A 20,581-nucleotide genomic window follows, 5' to 3' on the forward strand; every position below is an offset into this window, starting at 1 on the left:
TGAAGATAATGTGGCGTCCACTGACTTATACCTACGTAAACCACCCACTTCTGGGTTAGAAGTCAGCACTGCCACTTAGCTGAGTAACTGTGGGCTAAAACAGGACTTGGCAACACAATAAGTGGTCCGACCTCATGCAGCTAACTTCTCTTTCCTGAGAGCACAGCTATTTCATGAACAGTTATACACAGAGCATGCTCATAACTGGCCTGTAATCAGATCTTATGTCTTCACATAAAGGCAGTTCGTGGCAGCGCTGGCTGACTTGCAGGAGGCTGTGAAACTCTGTCCCACCAATCAGGAAATCAAGAGACTCCTGGCCCGTGTAGAAGAGGAGTGCAAGCAACTCCAGAAGAACCAGCAGCAGAAACAGCAGTGCCCCCCGCCAGCTGCACCCGGTGCCTCAGATAACGAAGATAATGAGGAGGACACCCCCACCCCTGTGTTAAAGGACCACTTTCACTTCGATGAGGCCGAAGAGGAGGAAACTTCTCCACAGGAAGAATCCATTTCCCCGACTGCCAGGTGCCAGCAGCCATCCTCGTCTGCCCCTTCCCCGTATATCCGAAACCTTCAAGAAGGGCTACAGTCCAAAGGCAGGCCAGTATCACCGCAGAGTAGGGCAGGAGTCAGCAAGTCCCTACGGGAGACTGTCACTCAGCCGGGGTTGGTTATGCAGCCCACCAAACAGGCTCAGATAGTGAAAACCAACCAACATCTGGGTTCTGGCCAGTCTGGCATCAGAAACAGTGGCACAAAAATGCAGGTCTCTTGTCAGAATCCTCCTCCAAGTCCCATGCCGGGTAGAATCCCTGGAGCTCCTGCTGGGAGCAGAAACCAGCATTTTGAGGGAGCAGGCACCTTCACTGTGGGAGCTGGTTCTGGCCACTTCGGGGATCGGCTGGGCTCCAGCCAGAATGTCCAGCTACAGCGCAGTGAGAGTGGTGCTGCATATCCTTTGCCAAGCAAGGTAAAAACTGCGGAGAGGCTGCTGTCCCATGCTTCTGTGGCTGTGGATGTGGCCCCTCCAAGCCAGGGCGGACCAGTGGGCTTCGGAGATGCGCGACACCCAGCTTCCCTCACCAGCTCAGGCTCTTCTGGCTCTCCATCTAGCAGTGTAAAGATGTCAAGTTCAACCAGTAGTTTGACTTCAAGCAGTAGTTTTTCAGATGGCTTCAAGGTCCAAGGGCCAGATGCTCGAATTAAAGACAAGGTTGTAAGCCAGGTGCAGAGTGGCACCGCCGAGCACCGGCCACGCAATACTCCATTCATGGGGATCATGGACAAGACGGCAAGGTTCCAACAGCAGAGCAGCCCTTCAAACCGCACCTGGCACTGTCAGGCGGCAGAGGGGCTCCTGACAAGCACACCCACTGCAGCTGGCCTGCAGTGCTCTAACTCTGAGAAGCCCTCTCTCAAACAAGGAGGCTATCCCGGCCAAGCCAAAACCTGTTCAGCCTCCACCCTGAGTGGCAGCGTCCACAATGGGGCACAGGTGAAGGAGCTAGAAGAAAGCAAGTGCCAAATTCCAGCCCACCGTCAAGACAGCAGGATAACTAAGAGCGTTTCTCATCTGTACCAGGAAAGTATCTCCAAGCCCCCACCTCACGTCAGTAACGAAGCCCACAGGAGCCACCTCACCACGGCAAAACCAAAGCGCTCGTTCATTGAGTCAAATGTGTGAGCCTTAAGAGACTCGTTTGTAGGATTGGGAAAAGTGTGTTGGCTCCTGGTGGTAAATAATTAAATGGTTTTTCATCATAAAAATCACTTTTTAGCCATGTTTTTTTTCTTTTTCTTTTTTCCATCTGGGGTGGATCAGATGCAATTGATATATTAAGAATACAGAATAAAACTTTAATAAATCGCTAGAAGTCACCATAATAAGAATGCTAAACAGAACTAAAAACTACAGTTAGCTATGCCCATCAAGTTAAAAATTTAATACAGTCAAGAAGACATTAACTTTTCTCTTATGAAAACTATTTGGTTTTATCAATTTCCTCCTAGCCTTTGCTATGTGGTAAAATCATGGTATGTACTTAGGGGAAAAAAAAAAAAAAGGTCTATTGTTAAAGAACAACAGGTTTAACTCATAATAAAATATCCTAATGACATATTCTGGAAAAGATGAGATTTCAAGTTACAGTTACATTGAGTCAAACTCCAATTTTATTTTTACATACATATATATATACAATTAAAACATGAGTGATTTCTAGCTGAATATGTGTGACTAGAAATACAGCTTATTTTTTCTTTTTTGTTCTTCAAACAAAACATGAAAACGTCCAAGTATTTTTCCCTTTATAAGAAGTTCTTTTGAGAGGATTAAACACTTGTTTCCATGTTATGGTTCTTATTCAAAATACTTTCATAGCACCTTTTTTGAAACTATATTCATGCTTCAAGGTGTTCTAATATGTGGAAACAATCTAAGCTATCTGGAATCTTGATTGGTAGTCCTAAATTGGATTTAAGCAAAAACATTAAGACCAGCATTCTTAGTAGCTTATAGATTAGGTCTCAACTGGTTCCAAACTGCTCTTATAAGTGCTGACGTTCCTAACACAAACCTTCCAAAGTCCCTTAAGGACAGTGTTTAAATTGGATGTTTAAGGTATGGTTGGTTGTTGCTTTTGTTATGCCATCATTACTTCATAGTCACATGTTGTATATATTAAATAGCTAGCCCATTCTTATTTGAACTTGTAAATATAACTATTTCAAAGTAGTTAATCTTAAAACAAAAGCAAACAACAAAACCCCAGTCATATATTTGCATGTTCTCTGTAAGTTTTATCCACGCTGGTTATTGCACTGAATGATGTATATTATGGCATGTTAACAGTATATCAGTAACGGCACTTTATCTCGTTTATATGAACACCTTTGAGGTGCTACTTAAGTCCAAACTGATGTATTATTCATTTGTAAAGATAAGGTACACGAATGAACCTTGGTTCAAAGGTATTTTTATATGAAAATGGTGTGCTATTGGAGGATGTTAAGTTGCTCAGTTAAGAGAGGTGGAAGTATATTTGTTTTATATGTTGGGATGTGAAATTTATTTTTTAGAATGGGGGAGAAGGAAGTTCTATATTTGCAGAATGTTTTAAAAATGAATAGTTATGAAGTTCCTGTGAACATCTTTAGGATTTTGTACGAATAGGAACTTTCTGGTGTCATCCTTCAACATTTGTTCCTGAGTGTGTGTATAGTGTACTTTGTATAAACAGCTTTATCATTTTTATAGGCTTCCCATGAGTTCTTCTATAACTACTATAGCTTATTTATTATTATTTTCTTTAATATTTGTGAAAGTCTTACTCTTTTGTTATGTAGTTTTGGTTCTGCACAACTACTGTACTTTTCCATAAGGAATAAAGGCCATTACTAGACTCGGGTTGGCATTGCACTGATTCACTGGTAAGTAGTGCACCCTGACAGCAGCTCCCTGCCTTGTTGTTTTGTTTTGGTTTTTGTTTTGCCTTTATTTGTTTTTATGTTATGCTGAGGATCAAACCCAGTGCCTTACCCGTGCCAGGTGAGCGTATTACCACTGAATCACAACCCTAGCCCCTCCCTGCCTTCTTTTAACCTGTGTTTCACTCTTTGCTTTAGGGTAGCACTTTTCTGTACAAATACTACCAAACACATATTAAATTTCATTTTATAATTTTACAATATGGGTAGCAACTTCCAGAAATTCCAAAATATCCAAGGGTCAGAGCTAGTCTTTTTTGCTGGAAACAAAGGATGAGGAAAAGCAATCTGTATTCGTTGTCTGTTTTCACTGCCAACAGGGGAATTTTAATATTGTAACTCTCAAGCTCTTTGGCAATATACTGAGCACTGTTAAGGCCGTTTGTTCTTCGACACATTTGTGTTATCTTTGTTCGAAGTTTGTATTTGTCTTTATACCCACATATTTCAGTTTCAAAGGAGTGAACAAAGAGTAAACAAACTTTTATCATGATATAATTTTAACTTGGCATCTTAAGCCTAATTATTTTAGGTTATTGTCTGGTAACTAGTATTCCTAGAAGCCTACATGAAGTATATTCAGTCTCTTAAAGCTATATAAAGTTTAAACAACAAAACCGGGGGGTGCTGGGGTTGTAGCTCAGTGGTACAGTGCTTGCCTAGCACATACATGTAAGGCACTGAGTTAAATTCTCAGCACCACATACACATAAATAAAATAAAGGTATTGTGGTAATAAAGGTAAAACTAAAAAAAAAAAAAAAAAAAAAAAACTGGATAATACATAATTCTTGTCCTCGGACGCTTGGACATTCTTGTCTTGTTTTTTCCTGAAAAGCAGCCAGTGTGTTAATTGAATTAGTAACACATTAGATTATGATTTTGATATAGTCTTAGTAAAGAGAAGAAACTTGGTCAGTTACCCCAAGAAGTGAAATTCCCTTGGGAATCTCTGGGTCAGAGGGCACTAGGTACTGGTCCCACATAGTCCTGAACCAACACTGGGGCCTGGAGAGTCCAACAGAGAGGCTGTGTCCTGATGCTTCCTATAGATGGTCTTGGATTTTGTTTTCTTTACTTATGTGGAAGGAGTTATTTGGCTTTGGTTTGTGTGTGTGTTTATACAAAAAACAGGTATTTCAATTTTGAAGATTTCATTTTTGGTCATATTGGTATAGAAGAAACTGTAGAAAAGCAAAAGCACTCTAACACATCCAAATAACCTTTTTCATTGATTTTTCTCCTTTTTTTTTTTTTTTTTTTTTTATTAACAACTTTCACTGGCTTTTAGTAATTTTTATTAAATATCACCCCAACCCTCTTTGGAAACAAACCAAAAAGATAGTTGGTCTAATCGGCTCTTTTAAATTAAAAAAATCTTGTTACACATGTTAGCATACTTTCTCTGCAGAATACACTTTAAAAACACCTAGAATGTTTCCAATCTTTTTGTTCACATTAGCAAGAAAGTAAAAAGCACGTGCAGTATAAGAAAAATTACCCTTTCTACAATAATTGTAAATTCCTGCTGTAACAAAGGAACTGCAGTTCAGTAATCCATTAAGTTAAAAAATTTTACAAAGTAGTCACTATAAAGAGTATTTGGAAATTTCTGTGGTAGCCTTGCCACCTTTCCGTGAACATAGAGTACACACATACAATAACTGTACATTTATCAAATACAGGGAAAGACTAAATACTACAGACATTCATGTTGCCAAGTTTCAGCATTCTTGAACAACTCCAGAGAGACTGGGGGATGATGTGGTGAGGGTTAAAGACGGTCCTGGTGCCTACTTGCCCTTGCAGTTTTGTTCTTCCCACCGATGCCCCGTTCCGACAGACAGCGTACACCAGACAAGTGAGAAGTCGGTAGAGCACTGCCTTCCTGGACCTGAATACCAGTCAGGCGGTGAAGGCACACCAAGTATCAGACACTATGTAAAAACGCCTTTGTATGATCTCCCCGAGACAACATCTAAAAAGTCTAAATTTTAAAAGGAGGCTGGTTTGCCACTTTGTGTATTATGCAAAGTCAGATTGACTTATTCATGATAATTTATTTCATCTAACTTGTACCTGGGCTTGAATAAAAAAAATTCTTAGTATCCTACAAATACAGAATCCAACAAAATTGCTTATTAAACATGTCTGAAGTAATTTTTTCAGTCATAAGCAATTTATAATTATTTTGTTATAAATCCTCAAGTTATCAAATGAATAGCTATTGACTAGGATATAAACATCTGTTATATCATATTCTGATCTTTAGTTATAAAGGGACATGACCTATACCTAACCAGAATAAATTTAAAGCGCAATTTAAAGTCAACATTTTATTTTCATTAGTACAAAAAAAAGATATATAATTAAGCCCATATGTGGGGTTTTTTGTTTTGTTGTTTTTTTGTGTGTGTATGTGTGTGTGTGTGGTGCTGGGTATGTTGAACCCAGGGCCTTGTACATGCAAAGCAAACACTACCAACTGAGCTATATCCGCAGCTGTTTTAAAGAATGAGAACTTAAGATTTTTGTAACTAAATTGTTTACCTTTTTCCTTCTGTTTTGCTTTTAATAATGCTTGCTTACTTTTTAATTCAAATGAGATCACTGAAAATATAAATACTACAATATAAACCATTTATTTTTTTGCAGTACTGAGGATCAAACCCAGGGCCTTGCACATACTAGGAGTACTCTGCCACTAAGCTACATCCCCAGACGTTTTTAAAATTTTTTAAACAAGGTCTTGCTAAGCTGCTGTGGCTGGCCTTAAACTTGGATTCCTCTTGCCTCAGCCTCCTGAGTGGCTGAGATTATAGACATGCAACAAACAGCTAATAGCTTTATTTTTGATGGGTCTCCAGCCATCGATTGATGGCCATTTTCAGAGTCCTATTTGGGGTGAGAACCACTGAAGGAAGAACAAGATTTGTCATTGGACTTGTACGCTTCTTTTTGCTGATCCAATTTTCCATTGCTTCCTTTTCATATGAATAGCCATCTAAAAAAAAGTAAACAAATTATTTGAGATGTGGGAAAGTAAGTTAGGGTTACTAAAATGAACTGAGTATAAAAACTCATTGCCCAGGCCTCTGTGGGGATTTGAATGGTATTCTTGTCATGCTTGGATCACTATACCAAAGTAATTCCTGTCATAACTGAAATTCTCCTGTTTTATATGCATTAAGATTGGGTTGTGCTCTGTGACACCCAGTCACTTAGAACAGCATTGTTATTAACTCACAATACTTTCTATGGTTCCTTCTGAACACTACCACTGAGACCAGCACCCTGTCAAAAAATCAGACGTAGTTGGAGAAAGGGAAAGAGCTGAGTAGAGTGGTAGTAAAGACAAATTTGGCTAAAAATGATAGCGTCTTAGGAATAACTAAGCTAAACTTCCCTACATACTAGAGAAAAAGCTAGAGATACAGAACTTGCCCCACTAAGGACTTGACAGTTAGGGAATTCTTAGGACTGCCCCTTGAAAAAAATCCCTTTATTTGTAGTTTTTTCTCTTAGGCTGACACTCTGGGTTCCACCTATTTGCTTTGAAATTATGGCAGTATATTACTACTGTTAAGTCCGAAATTTAAGATTTCTTTGATTCTATCATCAAGGTAAGTCCACCATGGTGATCTAATTGAAGTATGTGATTAAACATCATTTATATGGTTTAGAAGTAAAAACTAACATTCAGAATGAGTCTCCTCTATCCTGTCCAGTCCTTGTTCCCTCCCTTCTCACACAGGTAACCATGTATCCATGTATATCAGTTCTTATATAAGCAGGTTCATATGTAGACATTCTCTGTAAAAGCTAACATATGCTCATCTGCATCTCGTTGTGTTCTTTTTAAAATGCCCCAGTACTCTCCTGTACATCTGGGTGGTTTCTGGTCTTTTCCTTTTACAGTAGTGTTGCAGTGAATAGCCTTGAGCATGTTTACTTGTATTTTTGGTAATGCATTTTGGGGAGATTCCGAGAAGCTGGAGTGTATGTATGTAATTTTGTTAGCACCAATTTCCTTCCTAGTAGCAATGTTTATGAGAATGTCTACATGCTACATGTCTAATGCTACAGCATCAACAGAATGTGATGTCTTAACTCATAATACTACCAATCTTTAGGTGAGCAATGGCATAGTATGTCCTGTAACAATTTTTCTGTATTTTTGAGCCATCAGTTTTCTTTTTCCTATGAACTATTAACTTTTTTTTTTTTTTTTTTTTTTTTTGCCTATTTTTCTCTTAATCTTCCTTTTCTTAGGGAAAAAAAGTACTGTTTAGGAGAGTTTTCCCCATTCCATCAAGGAATTTACCTACATTTTTTTCTGGGACTTGAAAAATTTTGGTTTTCTTTATGTTTAGATTTCAGACCTATTTGGAATTAATTTATATGTGTAGTAGTCTCAAAAAATACAATTATATCTTCTTTCCACACAACTATTCAGTTGTCAGAATACTGTGGATTTAAAAATACTATCTTTATCACTCACTAAATTTCCTAACTCACTTGCATCAACATCTGAGTTTTTAAGGATTATTTTCCCTTGGTTTATTCATGTGCCAATAATACTACACTTTTAGAGATTTTGTAACATGTTCTAATAACCTGATAGAACTGGTAGCCTGCCTTACTGTTCTTTCCTAGGTTTGTTTTTGCTCTTCTTGTTTATTCTTTCAAGTGGAATCTAATAGTCACCCTCTGAATCACTAGGGAAAAAGAATGTTTATCAGGATGTTAAGTTTATAAAATGAAAAAAACCTGACATCTTGTTGAGTTCTATCAGCATCCTACAATTTGTATCTGTTCAAGTATATTTTACAGGGATGATGTGTAGTTTTATTTAGATCTGATAATTTTTACATATTATGTCTAGGTTTTTTTAATAACACATGACAGCAGAGTGTATTTTGAATACATACATGCAGTTTAACTTATTCTAAAGGATCCCATTCTGCGGTTGTACATGATGTGGAGCTACAATGGTCATGTAGGAAAGCTATGTCCAATTCATTCTGTCTCTCCTATTCCTATCCCCATCCCTTCCCTTCATCTAATTCAATGAACTTCTTTCTCTCCCTGCCCTTCCTTGTGGGTTAGCACCCACAAGAGAGAACATTCGGCCTTTGGTTTTGGGGGATTAGCTCATTTCACTTAGCATGGTAGTCTCCAGTTCTATCCATTTGCCTGCAAATGCCATAATTTCATTCTTCTTTATGGCTGAGTAATATTCTATTGTGTATGTATGCCACATTTTCCTTATCCAATCATCTGTTGAAGGGCATCGAGATTGGTTCCGCAGTTTATCTATTGTGAGTTGAGCTGCTATAAACATTGATGTGGCTGCATCACCACAGTATGCTGATTTTAAGTCCCTTGGATATGTTCCGAGGAGAGGGAAAATGGGTCAAATGGTGGTTTCATTCCAAGTTTTCTGAGGAATCTCCATACTTCTTTCCATAGTGGTTGCACCAATTTTGCAGTCGCAGCAGCAGTATGAGTGTACCTTTTCCCCCACAACCTCGCCAACATTTATTGTTACTCCGCCATTCTGACTGGAGTAAGATGAAATCTCAGCATGGTTTTAATTTGCAGTTCTCTAATTCCTACTATGTTGAACATTTTTTCATATATTTGTTAACCAATTGTATTTCTTCTTCTCTGAAGTGGCTGTTTAGTTCTTTTGCCCATTTACTGATTGAGTCTTTTTTTTTTTTTTTTTTTTTTGGTGTTAAACTTTTTGAGTTCTTTATCATGGAGATTAATGATCTGAGGTGCAGCTGGCAAAGTTTTTTTTATAGGCCATCTCTTCGCATTATTAACTGTCTCCTTTGCTGTGAAGATTCTTGATTTTATTTCTTGTGCTTCAGGAGTCTTGTTGAGGAAGTCAGTTTCTAAGCCAACATGATGTATATTTGGGACTACTATTCCTTCTAGTAGGTGCAGGGTCTCTGGTCTAATGCCTAGGTCCTTGATCCACTTTGAGTTTTCTGCAGGGTGAGAGATAGGAGTTCAATTTCATTCTGCTACAAATGGATTTCCAGTTTTCCTAGCACCATTTGTTGAAAAAGCTCTTTTTTTTCCCCAATGTGTATTTACAGTGTCTTTGGTATGAGATAACTGTATTTATGTCAGTTTGTCTCTATTTCTTTTATTCTGTTCCACTGGTCTTCATGTCTCTTTTGGTGCCAATACCATGCTGTTTTTGTTACTATAGCTCTGTAATATAACTTAAGGTCTAGTATTGTGATGCCTGCTGCTTCACTTTTCTTGCTGAGGATTGCCTTAGCTACTGTGGGCTTCTTATTTTTCCAAATGAATTTCAGGACTTCCTTTTCTATGAGAAATGTCATTGGAATTTTAATAGGAACTGTATTGAATCTGTATAGCACTTTTGGTTGTATGGCCATTTTTGACAATATTAATTTTGCCTATCCCAAGAGCATGGGAGATCTTTCCATATTCTAAGGTCTTCAGTTTCTTTCTTTAGTGTTCTGTAGTTTTCATTTTAGAGGTCTCTTTTGTTAGATTAAGTCCCAAATTTTATTTTGAGGCTATTCTGAATGTGATAGTTTTCCTAACTTTTCTTTGAACTGATTCATCATCAGTGTATAGGAATACAATTGATTTATGGGTGTTAATTTTATATCTTATTATTTTGCTGAATTCATTTATGAGTTCTAGAAGATTTCTGGTGGAGTTCTTTGGGTCTTCTAAATATAGAATCATGGTTGTCAGCAAATAGGGATAATTTGAGCCCTTCTTTTCTTCTTCATATCCCTTTCTTACTTTTTATTTATATATATATGTATTTGTTTTAGTTGTCAATGAACATTTATTCATATGCGATGCTGAGAATCAAACCCAGTGCCTCACACATGCTAGCAAAGCCTGTACCACTGAGCCATAACCCCAGCCCCTTTAATTTCTTTCTTTTGCCTAATTGCTCTGGCTAGAGTTTCAAAGACTCTGTTGACTAGAAGTGATAAAAGTAGAGCATCTATGTCTTGTTCCACTTTTTAGAGGGAATGCTTTCAATTTTTCTCCACTTAGAATGATGTTGGACTTGGGCTTAGCATAGACAGCTTTTACAATGTTGAGGTATGTTCCTACTATCCATAGTTTTTCTAGCGTTTTGAACATGAATGGATGCTGTATTTTGTCAAAATGCTTCTTTTCTGCATCTATTAATATAATCATGTGATTCTGGACTTTAAGGTATGCTGATATGATGAATTACATATTGATTTCCATAGGCTGAATCAACCTTGCATCCCTGGAACTAAACCCCACTTGATTATGGTGCATTACATTTTTAATGTTTTGTATGCAATTTGCCACTATTAATCCTTGATGTGTCTTTGTCTGGTTTTGGTATCATAGGTCTAGAACCTGCAGTGATATTTCTAGAGGGAGACTGGAACTGGGCAAGAGCCCCTATCAGTGTTGTTCCTGCCCATGGCTTTTCATCTGGTAGGAGAAGCTGGTTACAGTCTCTCCAAATGTCTTATCCTGCCCCCTTACAGACACTAGCGCCAGCTGGGCAGCTCCTTAGAGGTCTGAGTTCTGGCTCTGAGACCATGTGAGGTTCTGAGAAACCCAACTTCTCTTTTGTCCTTCAATCCTAGAGATGGTACAGTACATGCTAAGTGCAGATACTGATATCTGTGACTTTTGCTCGTTATACTTCACATACCATAAAATTCATAAATTCTTGGTATATTTCCAAGTTGTACAATCATTACCACTATTTAATTCAGACCATTTCAATTAAAGAAAAAACCACAGCCACTATTCTTTCTGTGATTTGCCTGTTTCAAACATTTTACTTTCTCTACACAATTTGCCTGCTTCAAATATTTCATAATTAAATTACACAAGATGTGGCATAAGTTTATATATAGCTTCTAGTATGTTCCAGTACTTTTTTTTTGGGGGGGGGGGGTGCTGGGGATCGAACCCAGGGCCTTGTGCTTACAAGGCAAGCACTCTACCGACTGAGCTATCTCCCCAGATACTTGTTCTTTATGACTGGTAATATTCCATTGTATAGCTATACTACATTTTATCCATTTATCTCTTGAGATTTGGGCTTTCTCTTCTTCAGTTCTATCCATGTGAACATGAGTATACACAGGAGTGGATCGTTGGTAACCTTTTGGGAAACTGCCAAACCTCAATTCCAATTTCTGTACATCCTTGCCAACACTTTCTTCTAATTTTCTTTTAGCCATTTTAGCAGGTGTGACGTGGTTGTTCAGTGTGGATTTGTATTTCAGTACTGTGTATCATTTTGCATGTATTTTGGGCATTTTTGGAAGGGTTTATTCAAATTCTTTGCTGTCAAGTTTAAGAATACTTTGCATAGGAAAATGTGCTCCACTTTATTAAAAAGCTTAGTATGTTGAACCAAAGTAATATTACCATCACACTCACCTACTACTCATAAATGATACCCATTTTAGTTTTACTATGTGAAATCCTGTGAGTTCAGTAACAGCTATTTCATTTGTCACCAAGCTAGACTTTAAAGTGAGGGAACCCTTTAAAGAATGTGCCATATGTGTTTAAAAAGAAGGTATACTTTCTATTTTGAAGGTTCAGAATTTGATGTATCACTATTTCAGACTGAAGTATGGTCAAGGTCGTGGCTGTGTTTGGGACTGCACCGCTATAATGGTTATGCTAAGAATCATAGTCGCTGGAGTTGTGGCTCAGTGGTAGAGCACTTGCCTCAAATGTGTGAGGCACTGGGTTTGATGCTGAGCACCACATATAAATTAATGAATAAAAGGCCCATCAACAACTAAAAAATTTAAGTCTCATTTCAAAAAAATAATCACAGTCTCCTACATTTCTTAGGGATCTGAATTCCATCTTTCCAGGTGACAAGTATATGGCCCCCTTCTTCTTGCTACAACTGTCTCATTTGTAGAAGGATTGTGTGTTATTAGCTAATCTCAGAATTTTTTCCCCTATAAATCACAGAAAAATTCTTTAATGGGAGCTGAATTCATAAATTTGATGTTTATATTTCTGATGTACTGGTTACCTTTATGCTAATTTCATCTGAAAAGAAGAAACCAAGGATTTTAAATTAGCTAATTAGCTTATTCAATTTTTAGTATATTTTGTCACCTTTAGTTGAATTTTCTTAAATGAATGCTTTTTCTCTGCCAGTTTCTTACCCTAGGCAACTGAGTTATCCCAAAGTAAAGAAAAGGACTGTCAGAGCTGCATCACAGACCACATCACCTCTACCATATTTGAATGAAAAAAAGCACTGAATATTATAACTCAAAATGATTGCATCTGACAATTTGTATTCATGACACTTTTTTTAAATTCACATAAAAAGTTTACTATAGCTAAGTTGAGATCAAACACAAGTAGGGGAAAAAACTTTAAAAATATGGTACATATTACATTCAGTATTAAGTTTGCTTGTTTTCGCTACATTTTCAAACTGACCTAAATATTTTTAAATTATTTTCATCCTTTCTAGTTCTAAGAAGTAAATAGTTAAGAAGCTCCTGGGTTATTTAAATGGGCACAATCTTCAACTTAATGCACTCAGATGAATAAGTTCTGGCATAATACCTATTGCAAGATTTACCCATTCTCTATGCTTGTGTTTCTAATAAGAAAGCAGATTGAGTAATCCTAAAAATTTCTAACTATGTTATGCCTAGGAATGGTGAATAAAAGCAGCATTTTTAAAAATGTATACTCTAAATTTATATTATCTCTGTTGTCCATGAAAAAAAAATTCAAGCACTATGCTGCCCACATTCCTGTCCAAGAAAATGGACCAAGCATACTTCTTCTCTGGAGTTAAATGCCCTCTTTCCCACCAGAATTCTATAGGTAATACTTGATTAGGATCCCAAAAGCCTCAAAAAAATGACACAGCCTTAGGAAAAATGTACTGTGAGAAAAGTAATGTATCAGACTATTGCAGGGTACTATATTAATTCATTCTGTATAACAACTTTGTAATTCAAGCATTACAATTATCCTTATTTTACAATTGAGGAAACTGGCCTGAATACCTTTTAAAGGATATACTGATATGGAGTGACAACTGGCATTTAAACCCAAGCAGTCTGGCCTCCAAGGTCTATGCTCACACTCTACATGCTAAATAGAATTTCCAGAGAAGAAAAATACAATAACTGAAATTCCAATATGCAGGTTAGACAACTTACAGAATATTAGTAGGAAGGTCTGAAAAGAGAACATGTATGAGAATGGCTGAAATTGGCAAAAGACATATATTCAAGAAGCACAAAGAAATCCAAAGACATTCTTTGAAGCAAAAAAGGGATTAAACTAACGGAACACCTGAACTGAAATAAGAGGAGAGTGTTCCCCGGATATAGTAAAAACTCTGGAAAACAAGGCAAAGTGGTCAGATCAAAGTTAGTAGGTTTTTATATCATGAATTGTTACTTTCAGTGAATTAACATTAAATAGAACAGACCTGGCAGGAACAGGAAAATAAAAGGAATGCCTGACTAATGCAAAGTTACTTTCACCCCTCATTTAACTTTTCTAATAATCCTAGTCAAAGTATCAGAGATTTTTTGTAACATAAAACAATTCTAAGAAAGACTAAATGGGCAAGAATGATCAAGCTAGTTTTTTTTTAAATTGACATGAATATAATTCAATGTATTTAAATAAACTAAAACATATTTACACAAGTGCACCTGTAGGTACTATATGATGACATGTTGGCAAAGAATTATCAAAACACATGGTACCCCCAAAGTATGTACAGTTTTTATGTATCAGTTAAAATAACAAAATATCCAGAAGGACACACACAAAAACTGTATCAGTGGTAATGTTTATTGCTTGACTTTTTTAAAAGAATAAGATGAAAATATCTTAGAAATTCATCCAAGGCAATTAATTCAAAAGAGGTAAGGCTTATGCCTTCCAAAATACCAGTGGTGGGGGGATCAAAATGGAAACTTAGAAAACTCTCAGTGCCAATAGCAATTAGCCCAAATCAATAATCATAAAGACACTGGTCCAATTCCACTATTTAAAGATAAGGATTGAATTTTAACATGTTATATCCTAATATATCAATGTTGCTGAAAATGACTTTCCAACTACAGAGACATTTTTATAAAATGTCTGAAATTTTACTATTAACAAGAAATGAACAAAGAAAATCTCAAACTATTCTCCCCTCAAAATCCTTTCATATTCTCTGATCCCATGCAGATGTCTTTCCCCAAAAAAACAGCCTCAAAACTAAACCACTTGTAAAATTTGTATCAAAGTAGCAAATGCTTTTAAAGACACAGAAAACTTGGAAAAAATTTTAGAATGGATATTTTAGAAATGCAAAGTGAGGTTACTCTTCATGTGTCATTGAATCACTGATATCCAATACAGGCAAGGAACGGGAAAGTGTAAAACACATTGTCTTCCTAGTGTAAGGAATACAGTTTCTAATATACTAACTGCACTGGGGCACATATCCCAAGGAAATACCCTAAGTAATAATAACAGAAAGAAACATGAACTGAAATGTTAGCACTATGGAGCTACAACAAAAGATTTGCAAACAAACACACACACACCAACTAGTAGAGGAGTCAAGGTATTATGAGTAAGAATTATGTAGACTAAGTCAACATGCAGAAATGTGTAATGAAGTTTGAGGTCCAAAAAACCCCACAATGGAATATGAATTCTCTGATTATATCTACATACATACAGGATATGTTTATGGACAATGATTAATAATGTGGAATGCTACATCATCTTTAAATTCTTATTCTCTGTATTTGTTTAAATTTATGACAAACAATTATTCTCAGCAGTCTAGCTTAAAAATGGTATTTTATCTTTTTATTTTGGCAACTAAATACATGTTTCACAAGTTCAAGTGAAACTTGAAAAATCCTTTAAGTGCCTCAACTCTAAACCTGTCCAATTTTATTAGAAAATCTTAAGTTGTTCACCTAAAGCCAAATGAGTTTTTCCAAAGAACAAACTATATATGAGAAAACAGGAATATTGAAACTTCTCCACATTTAAGTTAACTTCTGTAAACTGTCTACAATATTTATTTGTTTGGCATGTAATGTGCCCTGCCAACTTGGTAGGTATCACACATACCTGATGCGATGACAGGGTCTTTCATAAGTTCTCTAGTTATTGGACATATAAATTCATCGGGAATTCCAGAAGAAAGGGATTTCACCTTGTTCCGGAGTTCTTCAATTTTCCTTAGCACTTTACTACGCAGCCCTAGAGATTCTGAAAAGAAAATATTCTGTTAGGGCTGGCAATTTTTATGCCAGTCCTTAGCAAAAAGATATTTTTATCTACTACAACCAAAAATCTTCTGACACTGTTTTACCACAAGAAAATGTCTGTTAAAGATTCCTTTGTGAATCTTTGTAATACAGAATACTATCTATAGGTCAAGATATGTCAGCAGCTAGTTGGTAGTTTATTTTAAACCACCTTAGATCTGAAAGTTCAAGAATTTCAGGTTGCCACAAACTGACACCACAAAACCAGAAAGGCTCATGTTATTGGTTTATTTATATAACATGGCCTGGGGATATAGCTCTGTAGTAAGGTGCATACTTAAGCATATGCAAGGTCCTGGGTTCAAGCCCCAGCACCATAAAAAAGATTAAAAATTTCTATAACAAAAAAATTACTAATAACTTTGAAAATTCAGGTGAATAATTTTAAAAACCCATGTTATAATAATGAAATGAGATATATTTGCTGATTCTTATATGAAACAATGACAAATTCATCTGCCTGTTCAAAATAGTATGCACAAATTTCATTTTTAATTTTAGAAGTCTAATATAATTAATTTTAGGAAGTTTAGTGTTATTGGTTGCTTATATTTTTAGAACTGGTTGACAGTTCTACTTTAGTTTGAGGTATCTGGGGTAGGATGGGTAGAAGAAAAGAATTATATTTCAGAACGCTTCATAGTTCCCATAAAAAGCCAAACCAGCACTATTTCTGTTGAGAGGTAATTCCCCAGGGTGTTTATATACATCTTAGGATACTTCTTGTCTTGTATAATCTTTTCAAGGAAGTTTGCAAATGTCCTCGGAGGTCAGATACACACTCTTTCCCAGGCAGAAAGCAGGTTTGTTCATAACCAGTATGAAGACATCTTCCTCTTGGCCTAGTCTGCTAACAGTCCCCTTTTAAGACGGGGGTTTCATAAGTTCAGGGTTCCTCAGCTGTGACACAAACACAAATGGCTCCCATGAGACATAGGGGGAAAGGGAATCAATTAGAACATGAAGGCCATGCCTTCAGTGCCACGAGTAATGAACTATTTAATTCTATTGGGGCTTACTGCCCATATTTATATAAATATGGCAAGTCAGCCTAGCAGCGGCCTGCTGCTTAGTGCCTACTTTCCTAAGATTTCTTTAATATATAAGCTGCTGAAACCAAACTGAGGATCTCTAAGGCATTTTTTTAAAAAGTAACAAAAAAATAATTACTGTTGAATGATTTTGCAAAATATGTTTGACTCAGATTCTTTAAGATCACTACCCAGATTCAGTATAAAGCTATTAAAAAGTGCCTACATAGCAAAGGGTGCCTCTAAAGTCAAGCACTTTGTTATCTGATCACCAGAGACTTAATGTAATTATGTCAGAGAATAACTCATGACAGTGCACGGAGATCACCTCTTCCCAGGATTGATCCATCCACAATGCCACATTTTCTGAAGATCAGCTGAACTGTGTATTTTTATTTTCATCAAATAAACTGGAGGATTAAATAGGAATTAAAATGATGGCTCATATACTTCAAGCTAAGTAAGGAGGGAAATGAGAATAGAGGCAATTTAAATAGATGGGTGAGACCAACAGATTGAACACTTGATCTGACCAAGATGTACTGAGGTGCACCTATTACTGATGAGATGGTAGAAAACCTCCTGTGACTACAGTCTGCTTCCTGATAATGTGCCAAGTAAAACTCTACCTCCACAGGGCTTAATTAACTCTCCTGAGTGTTTCTAGGTCATGTTTGTAAAATTACACAGTAAGATCTCACTTAAAGGAATAATTATACAGTTTACAATCAGAAAGGGCAATTGATATTCTGAAAAAAGCAGTATTCTGAAAAAAAGTATTTTCCTGTCAAAAACATACATGTAAATTAATATAATTTTTATATATTTATAATATAGAATATGAGAGGACCTAATTAAAAATTCCCCAGATAAGGTTAAATTAGGTCTTATTCTTATATAAGCTTAACATCATCTAAAAATCAAAGCTAGGGCTGGGGCTGTAGCTCAGTAGTGGAGCGCTTGCCTCGCATGTATGAGGCACTGGGTTTGATCCTCAGCACCACATGTAAACAAATAAAATAAAGGTATTGTGTCCATCTACAACTGAAAAAAAAAAAAATTGAAGCCAGGTGTGATGGCACATCCTATAGTCCCAATGACCTGGGAGGTTGAGGCAAGAGGATCAAGAGTTCAAGGCCAGCCTATGCAACTTAGTGAGATTCTATCTCAAAAAGTAAAAAGGACTGGGGATGTAGCTCTGGGGCAAAGCACCCCTGGGTTTAATCCCCAGTACCACACACATACACACACAGGAGTGAGATCACCTTGCTCTCTGGAGGACATTTACCAGACCATTTTCAAAGAGCTTACCAGAAATATCTCCTTTTGTTGCTGGGTTTTAGAAAGAAGTATTATAAACTTAACTGCTCAGAAAGCAAGGACCCTACCATCTGATGGCCAAACCCTCGGCGTAACAAATAGCAGTATCTGCCTATTATCTACTATACTCCTGAAACAGCAGCTGGTTTTTTATGATAAGGTAAAATGGGCCACCAAATCCAGTACCCTCCTCACCTTTCCCAGAGGAAACAAAGGCATCTAGGTTGAGAATGGGAGAAGGGAAGTGACAGATATTTGGGTACATAAATGGGCAAGAGGTTTTTCTACTTGTGCCCTTTATTCTTCCCAGTTCTGTCCTCTAAGCAACACTGCCAAAGCAGCACAACCAGCATTATTAGCTAGAGGCTGGAGAAGAGGACAGCAGTGGAGCCTGGCAACTACCACGCACAGACCATTAAGCTGGTCTCCACTGCCCCATGGAAAAGAACAGAACCCAATCAATGCTAGTATCTTGGAAAGAAAATTTTAAAATTGTTTCTTATTTATTTTTTGACAAAAAAATTTTATAAAATAAAACTGATTAGAATGATAAACAAAAAATAAGATATAAAAACTAAATTGGAAAGAAATACAACTATAGGCATAGTAAGTTTTTGTTTGTTTGTTTTTTAAGGATTTGATGAAAGTGTAGAAGCAGTATATTTTTAATTTCTCTGAATCCCCACATAAAAACAGCAACTAGACAGTAAACATATTCCATGGACAACATTTGCCACAAAACAAGGTAGCAAGATATCCTCATGAATTTCACAATATAAATGGGTAAGGACAAACCACCCATATGTTTTATATATAAAGAGGAAAAATATTTGATGACATGCAGAATGACAATGTCAATTACATTCACAATTTAGAAAAGTGAAAAATCTCCATAATGAAGCATTGCTAGGAACTCAAACATGAAACTTCCAAAAAAAAATCTAAGGAAGGGTAGACAGTTGATATGTAAAATTTGAAAAGGAATCTGTGTTCTATTTTTCAATTCTGTGTTAGCTTTCCATTACTGTGACAAAATACCTGAGATAATCAAGAGGAGGAAAGGTTTATTCTGGTTCATTCTTTCAGTCCAAATCACTTGGCCCCATTGCTAAGGTAGAACATCACAGCAAGAGCACATGGCAAAAGAAGCGGCTTGTCTCATGGCAGCCAGGAAACAAGAGACAGAGGAAAGGAAGGGGTGGGGCACCAATAACCACTTCAAGGACACAACCCTAATGACCTAACATCTTCCCATTTGGTCCTACCTCTTAAAGGTTCCACCATCTCTCAATAATACCACAGCCTGGTGACCAAACCTTTAACATTTGGGCCTTTGGGGGACACTTATCCAAACCACAGTAAATTAGAAAAAAAAAAAAAAATTCTTGTGTGCTTTTAGGATTCTTGGAAAGAAAAGATCAAAAGGAAGAGCAAACTCTTTGAAAACATCTCATTCCCAATTAGAAATGTGTGATTCATGATTATTTGAATATAAGCATAACAATTATGTGAATATAAGCATAATGATTATGTGAATATAAGCATGACATATAATAGTTTCTTGGCATTTGTCAATCTAAATTTCTTATCATTTACAACAATTTCAAACTCTAAGACATGTTATTATAGTAGTGTTTATAAATTCATGAATTCACAAATGCCTTAAGAGATATTCCTCTCAATATTAAGGACCTTTTGAACCTGTAATCTATCAGGACATTCCTTATGCAAATTTAGTACCAGATATAAGGATTTACTTCCTTAACTAATATTTTGTGCCTCCTGTACTCCTAGGTTTCATTAGCAGTCCTAGAAAATGGCTATTAACCTTGGTTAAAGCACCCAATTCAAATATTCATATGCAGAAAGTCCTTTATTGTATATTTTCAAAAAACCCACGGATAGAAGATTTGATAGACTGTTTAATCCTTAACAATTTTTAAATGTCAAACAATGGATATAATACTTTGATCTTTCATACTCCAGTATACATTTACTGCACGATCAACTTCCTCTACATGTTGAACATTAAGCAAATTCAGAATTAATTTATACTGACATTAGAAATGTTTTAAAAATTATACCACAAGGTAAATGCAAGCAAAACAGTTAGGCATATAAAAGGTAACATTCGTTGGTTTGCCTTTTACATTTATTTTCAGACCCAATTTTAATTCTCTATTAGTCCAATTTGCTGTTTGGAGGAAGGATCTGTCTTACTTAAAATTCAAGACTATAATGAATTCACTGTATCTTAAAATAACACTTGTAGAAGATTAAAGTTAGCTTCTTGAGCCTTTAGAATGAAGACACTTTTCAGGATTATGTGAAAAAATAAACGTAGTTTGTTTACTCAATTTATTGTTGTCTAATTTGTTGAGTTTCCCAACTTTC

At 36.4% G+C, this 20,581-nt stretch overlaps 2 protein-coding genes and 1 long non-coding RNA gene across 3 annotated transcripts in view; 2 read left to right on the forward strand and 1 right to left on the reverse strand.

Moving 5' to 3' along the window:
- Positions 1-3,401, forward strand: part of TANC1 (tetratricopeptide repeat, ankyrin repeat and coiled-coil containing 1) — a 226,962-nt gene extending 223,561 nt beyond the window's left edge. Inside the window, 1 exon segment of the mRNA XM_079131851.1 lies at positions 241-3,401. Coding sequence (XP_078987977.1) covers positions 241-1,684 — 1,444 coding nt within the window. The 3' untranslated portion in view covers positions 1,685-3,401.
- Positions 3,402-4,623: 1,222 nt separating this feature from the next.
- WDSUB1 (WD repeat, sterile alpha motif and U-box domain containing 1) overlaps positions 4,624-20,581 on the reverse strand; it is a 44,088-nt gene continuing 28,130 nt past the window's right edge. Inside the window, exons 10-11 of the mRNA XM_079131800.1 lie at positions 15,637-15,777; positions 4,624-6,490 (exon numbers count right to left, since the gene is read on the reverse strand). Coding sequence (XP_078987926.1) covers positions 6,333-6,490; positions 15,637-15,777 — 299 coding nt within the window. The 3' untranslated portion in view covers positions 4,624-6,332. The remainder of the gene's footprint in view (positions 6,491-15,636; positions 15,778-20,581) is intronic.
- On the forward strand, positions 10,295-14,820 carry LOC306656534. Its single transcript, XR_013762551.1, has 2 exons — positions 10,295-11,415; positions 11,510-14,820. It is a non-coding gene; the product is annotated as an uncharacterized lncRNA (long non-coding RNA).

This window comes from Sciurus vulgaris, assembly GCF_902686455.1.
Source record: "Sciurus vulgaris genome assembly, chromosome: 3".
Taxonomy (NCBI): Eukaryota; Metazoa; Chordata; class Mammalia; order Rodentia; family Sciuridae; genus Sciurus; species Sciurus vulgaris.